At 34.7% G+C, this 6,970-nt stretch overlaps 1 protein-coding gene across 5 annotated transcripts in view; it reads left to right on the top strand.

Moving 5' to 3' along the window:
• ADK (adenosine kinase) overlaps nt 1–6,571 on the top strand; it is a 551,072-nt gene extending 544,501 nt beyond the window's left edge. For all 5 annotated transcript variants that reach the window (XM_061405841.1, XM_061405844.1, XM_061405843.1 and 2 more), the window contains one exon: nt 5,773–6,571. In XM_061405841.1, the coding sequence (XP_061261825.1) occupies nt 5,773–5,897 (125 nt within the window). In that variant the 3' untranslated portion in view covers nt 5,898–6,571. The remainder of the gene's footprint in view (nt 1–5,772) is intronic.
• The last annotated feature ends 399 nt before the right edge of the window (nt 6,572–6,970 follow it).

The following is a 6,970-nucleotide window of genomic DNA, read 5'->3' on the forward strand; positions in this document are numbered from 1 at the left end:
AGAATGTTGAAAGCTGACAGGCAAATGTGAAGGGAGTGCTGGAGTTAGAAAATCATCATGGTTTAAGTTGCTTCAGTTAGGAATTATGAGTGAATACTAAATTTGGAAGAAGGGATTGGGATTCTTTATAGGGAGCAGAATATTTGCATGGTATTAAAGTGTCTACCAGCAGACTCCTTGTTAGATACAAGGGAAAAATATAACTATGCAGTGGAGAAGTAGGACATCTTGATCAGGTGATCAAAATTATCACCAGTGAATAGCAGCCAGACACAATGTGTTCCTAAATGTGATACCCTTGAGAAGCACACAACATAATTTTTCTAGTATTCTGGCCAGGAATGCATAATCTGAATTTAATCATGAAGAAATATCAGACAAACCAAAATGAGCATTACTCTATTAAATACGGAGTAGGGGAAGACTGTATTCTTCAAAAATGTCCTTGTCACAAAAGTCAAAGGAAATGTTCAAGATAAAGGAAACTAAAAAGATGACAAATCCTAGACTAAATTCTATCCTAGATGGAAGAAAAATGCTATGAAGGGTATTAATGGGTCATTGACAAAACTGGAATATGAACAGGCAATTAGATAACAGTATTCTAACAGTATTACTGAAGTCAATGACTATGGTTATCCATGAGACTAGCCTTATTCTCAGGAAAGATGCATAGATAGATTTAAAGGTAAAGGGCATGACAAATGCCACTTCTTCTCAATTAGTTCAGTGGAGAAAATTGTATAAAAAAGAGAAGATGGGCCCAAAAAGAGCAAAATGTTGACAGTAAGTACATCCAGGTAAAGGATGTATAGATACTATTTGCATTGTTTGCAAGTTTTCTTTCTTTTGGCAAGTTTTCTGAATTTGAAATTATTTCCAAATGTAGTTTTTAAAAAATACATTTTAGGCCAGCTAACAATAAAAATCTAAACTTAAAAAAATTGTACTGAAAAACATTATGCTAAGTAAAGTAAGGCAGATACAAAAGGCCAGGGGTGGGAGGGAATGGAGAGTTTAATAAGTATAGTTTCTGTTGGAATAATGAAAATATTCTGGAAATTGATAGAAATGATGGTTACACTACACTGCAAATAAACTTAATGCCTTGAATTGTACACTTTAAAATGGTTGAAATGGTAACTTTGAGGTTATGTATATTTTATGCAATAAAAAAGGTATCTTGGGAATGTTTCTTATTATGAAATAATTTCCTATGATTCTTTAAATATAAGCTCCTTTATTTTTTTAAACTATTTTGTACAACTCGTGAAGACTCATATCAGCTGCTTTATGAAGGTTCAACTTATAACTGATTATATAACATCTGTAGTTCATCTCAGTTAGAATTTAAAAATAGTTTGTTAAAGAACTGATATTCACTCAGGGCAAAGGTCTAAGCTTTTTTTCTCCATCCAGGTTTTCCCACTTGTCAAAGCAAATGTCTCTTCAGGGGACTTCACTTCAATCATCAACTAGCTCTTCTATTATAAAGAGGATGCTGGTACTTATGCTTCTCAAAAATATTTCATAAACATAAGCTTTCTTTTTCTCAGAAAGAACATACCAGGAGGAATGAGGAAAACAGATGTTCCTTATAAGTCTTCTAATAGACGTGTTTCCATTGTAAGCCGATCTGACTGAATTTGGCATCTGCTCCATTCACTGTGTGGGCTGAACCGTTTAGTCTCACAGTTTGGCTGAAAGTTAATATTGACCTTTGACTGTTACCTGAAAACTCAATGATAAAATACTCTTACTAAACCTCTTGAGAGAATGATTTCACATTCTAAGCAAATGTCTTCAAAATACATCACTCCATTAACCAAATTAATTATTCTTTGGTTGGGCGTACTTATTTATTTTATTGGATACAGCATTCCCCAAATCTGACAAGGGAGAAGCCTGTGTGGTCAGAATGGTAGAAGAGAAAGAACATAAATCTCTTATAATGCTCTCTACAGGTCACTATACCACAGCTTTTAAATTAACCTTAACCCCTCAGCTGCCCAGGGCCGATGAGGCCTAAAAGTCTGGCTACAGAACAGTTCCTCATTATCATCTGTTCTTCTGCGTAGAGTACTGCTATAGCATCTTGGGTTTTCCTTAGAGGGGAAGTAGCCCCAGGTTTTTCTGTTGTTGACTATGGTATTTGTAACTACAACAATTTTTTATGTAGTTTTATTGCAGTATAATTGACATACAATAAACTGCACATGTTTAAAGTGTACAGTTTTACAAATGTTGACATATGTATACACCCATGGACCATCACTATGGACACATTTACTGCGTCCGTACTATTTGGATTGCTTCCAATTTGGGGCTATGCCAAATGAAGCTGGTCTGAACATTCAAATACAAACCATGGTTAAATACCCAGAAATAGAAAGACTGAGTCTTTTGATAGGTGTATGTTTTAAGGCACCGATAACTGTTTTCAAAAAGAGTCTTACTTTATAGTCTCATAATCCGTATTTTGGGCTTTCCGGTGTCTCTGAGGTAAAGAATTTGCCTGCCAGTGCAGGAGACGCAGGAAACTCAGGTTCAGTCCCTGGGTTGGGAAGATCCCCTGGAGGAGGAAATGGCTACCCACTCCAGTATTCTTGCCTGGAGAATCCCATGGACAGAGGAGCCTGGCGGGCTGCAGTCCATGGGGTCACAAAGAGTCGGACGCAACTGAATGACTGAGCACACGCACAGGCGATCGGTACTGGAGCGTTTCAGTTCATCTGTGCTCTTGCCAACACTTGCTTTGTCAGTCTTCTTTCATTTTAGCCTTTCTAGCGATGGGCAGTGGTATTTCATGGTGGCTTTAATTAGCATTTTTCTAACAGATATTAATGTTGAACATCTTTTCCTGTGCTTGTTTGACATGTTTATCTTCTTCACTAAAATGTTTGTGTAAAAGTGTTTAGCAAAGTCAAAATTATTTTTTCTTTCATAAAAGTTTACACTTTATGTCCTAAGATCTTTGGCAAGTTCAAAATCACAAAGATTTTCTCATAAGTTTTCTTTTCAGTTTTATAGTTTTAGCTCTTGCATTTAGACCTATGATCCATTTCAAGTTAATTTTGTGGTTGGTGTGAAGAAGGGTAGAAGTGTATGTGTTTTTTATGTTTTCACATATGGCCCATCCAGCTCTTCTAAGAACATTTGTTTAAAAAGAAGTCTATTATAATAACATGGAAAAAAAGAAAGATTATCCTTTCTCCATTGAATTGCTTAATACCTTTATAAAAATCAGTTGACCATATAGAAGCAAGTTTATTTCTGGATTGTCTGTTCAGTTTCACTGATTTATTTGTCCATTTTAATGCCTGTACCACAGTGTCTAAATTATTTTAGTTCTATAGTAAATTTTTAAATCAAGTACTCTTGTTTTCAGAGTTCTGTTTTAATTAGTCTAAATTCTTTGCATTTCCACATAAATTTTAGAATCAGCTTGTCAGTTTCTTTTAGAAAAGCTTGCTGGAATTTTGGTTGATATTACATTGAATCAGTAGAGGTGATAGCAATATTGAGTCTTCTGTTCTCTGAATAGTTTATAGCTCTTCATCTTACTTAGCCTGTTTTTTATCTCTCAGCATTGTTTTTTGTTTGGGGTTGTTTTCTCAGCATTATTTTGTCATTTTCAGTGTTGAGGTCTTACACAGCTTTTGTCAGATTTAGGTATTTCACATGTTTGGTAGTATGGTGAAGAGTATTTTTAATATCAATTTCTAACTGTTCATTGCTGGCATGTACAATTGCTATATATACACACATTACTAGTACAAAAATTCAGTTGATTTTTGTATAGGAATCTTACTTACATCCTGCAACTTCACTAAACTAACTTAGTAGTTCAAGTTAACTTTTTTATAGATTCCATAGGAATTTTTAGATAGACTAGGATTTCTCAGTTTGGGTATTATTGACATCATAGGATATTTAGCAGCATCCTTGGGCTCTACCCTCTAGTTGCCATTAGCACCCTCTGGCACAAATATGACATTGCCACATGTTTTCCAGGAGGCAGAATTGCCACTGTTGAGAACCATAGATATAGGTGGTCATGCCATCTGCAAATGAAGACAGTTCTACCTCATTTTCAATTTTGATGCCTTTTCTTTCTTTTGTTTGCCTTAATGCACGGGCTAGAGTCTACATTACAACGTTTAAGAACAAACATTCTTTCCTTGTTCTCAATTCTAAGGGGAAAAACACTTCATCATCCTCTATTAAGAATGATATTAAGTGCAAGGTTTTCATAGAAGGTCCCTTCTGTTACTAGTTTGTTGAAAGTTTTTTTTAGAAATCCATCTTGGGTTTCATCAAATGCTTTTTCAGCATCTATGAAGATGACCTTATGATTTTCCTGATTAATATGGTAGATTACATTGATTGATTTTTGAAAGTTAAACCAACCTTGCATTTCACCTTATCATGAATTACTGTCTTTTTAAATATACTGTTGGATTGGATTTGCTAAAATATTTGCATCTTTTCTGATTATACTATCAGAGTAAAGCTGGCCTCAAAGAGTGAGTCAGAAAATATCCTTTTTAGTTTTCTAGAGTTTGTATAACATTGGCATTATTTTTCGTCTTTAAATGTTTGGTAGAATTCAGCAGTGACACCATCTGAACTGGAATTTTCTTTATGGGAAGCTTTTTAATTTTAAAATTAAATGTTTAATAAACACAAGGCTATTCAGATTATCTGTTTCTTCCTGAGTGAGCTTTGATAGATTGTGTATCTCCAGAAGTTTGTCTTACTTGTCAAATCTGAACACCTTATAGTTCTATAACACTTTGTTGGCATTAAGTTGTTAATAACGTTTCCTTATCCTTTTAGCGTGCATAGATGCTATGGTGATATGATGTCTCTTATTATCAGTAGTGACCATTTATGTCTCTCCTCTTTTTTTTTCCTTCTCAGTCTGTGTAAATGTTTATCGTACTTTGATTCCTATTTCCATCTTCTTAACTCGGTAACTGTCAGGCTCTGCCTGGGTTTTCCTTCCATGAATCATGGCCTGGTAGTTTTCCTCATTTGTTTCCCTTCTTTCATGTATCTTTTGTGACTGATGTACTATATTTGAAAAACTTAGTTTCATATACTTTGTTTTTAAAGTTGTTTCTGAAGAAAGGGTAAATCTGATTCTTTTATTTCATCTTGATTGGAAGCAAAAGGCCTCAGCATTGTTATCTAATCATATTTATTTTAATGTCAAACTGATCCATGGTGCTTGACTCTAGATATTATTTCTCTGATACTTCTGGGAGTGAAAAAGGTATATAAAAGGTCCTTCATAACTTTTCAACTCTCAGATTTGTTCTTGGAGAGATATCCAGATGAGAGAGTTTTTCCCAAATAACAGTTCTCTAGGAATAACAGCAATACAGAAGGAATTTAGAGAGATAGGCAGAGGTTTTAGAGCTCTGCTCTAAACCTATTTAGAGCTCATAATTTCTCAGCTATAAAGACCAAAGATAATACTATTTGGCCAGTAATTCTTTCTTACAACCTTTTATTGTCAAAGTTAAAGGAAAGCATGAGCGTTTATGCCTAGAAAGACTAGACTGACTTGATGATGGGTTGTTACATCCCAACTTGAGCTCTTTAAAAGAATTCTTAGGGAAGAACCCTCTAACCCCGGAGGTTTGACACTTCACTATCAAGACTAAAGAAAGGCATAGGTATGTAGACCATATTTTGTTCTGACCATATGACATTTCTGATGCTATTACACAGTACTCATGTTTCTCCCTTCTGTCTGTGTTCCAGGTTTTCTGTCTCAGCTGGTCTCTGACAAGCCTCTCACTGAATGCATCCGTGCTGGCCACTATGCTGCAAGTGTCATAATTAGAAGGACTGGCTGCACCTTTCCTGAGAAGCCAGACTTCCACTGATGGAAAAGCATGAAACTGCATCCCAGGAGTACAGACACTGCCCTGATTGTTTCCTGAGAATTCCCATATTAATAAAAAAGAAAATTAAATGCCACCTTTCCTACTATAATAATGTTGATTCTTAATTTAGGGGGTACAGTAATGCACAATAGAATCTTTGTTCTCTCAACAACCTAAAGTAGGAGGTTTATTTCCATAGTCTGATAGTGCCAGGTAAATGTCAATTAAACAGAAATATAGTATTTCAATTGATTTTTGTTTCATTTTCCAATGCATTGTAAATTCATGTGTACTAAGCAAAGTGATCATTTTTTTACATTTCTGCTTTGAATGCAGATGCAATTTAATATAATAGATTTTTTAAAGGAATTAAAGATAATACATAAATCTTTAGCTTTTATACAAATATATTTAATTCAGAAGTGTGTTTATACACATATACACACATGTGTTCATATATGTACCACATATATACATGACAAATGGTTAAATAAGGTGCAGAAATGTTTATCTTTGCAAGTTATGCAAGTTCATCAGTGTGTACTCAAACATGTAATAAATTTTGGATAATTAATTTGCCAAATTATAAGCTATATTACAATATTCAAGTCATAATCTTATATTTACTTATGGTACTCTGTATTTGATACAAATAAAAACTTGTCATAAAGGGCTTTTTTTCTGTCTTTGTCCTGTACTCAGCAAACTAAGGAAGAAAGATAACTGTCTAATCCTGGGTCCTGAAATAGCTGATCTGTTTATGGAGATAGAAAAAACAACATAACACATCAAAAAATAACTTAGTATTGGAGACCAGTAAGCCACTGTTTTCAGGAAGACGGAATGGTATGATATAACTTATGGGGAATGCCCTGGCAGACCAGTGGTAAGGACTTCATATTTCTGCTCCAGGAGGCACAGCTTCAGTCCCTGGTCAGGGAATTAAGATCCTACATGCTGGGTAGCATACCCCCCACCCCCCAAAAAATCTTAAAAAAATGGAACCTCTAGAGTCAGACTTACTTACCTTGATAAGAGCTTAGCCTCTTGAACGTCAATTTCCTTTCTATAAA

Source organism: Bos javanicus, chromosome 28 (genome assembly GCF_032452875.1).
Source record: "Bos javanicus breed banteng chromosome 28, ARS-OSU_banteng_1.0, whole genome shotgun sequence".
NCBI lineage: Eukaryota > Metazoa > Chordata > Mammalia > Artiodactyla > Bovidae > Bos > Bos javanicus.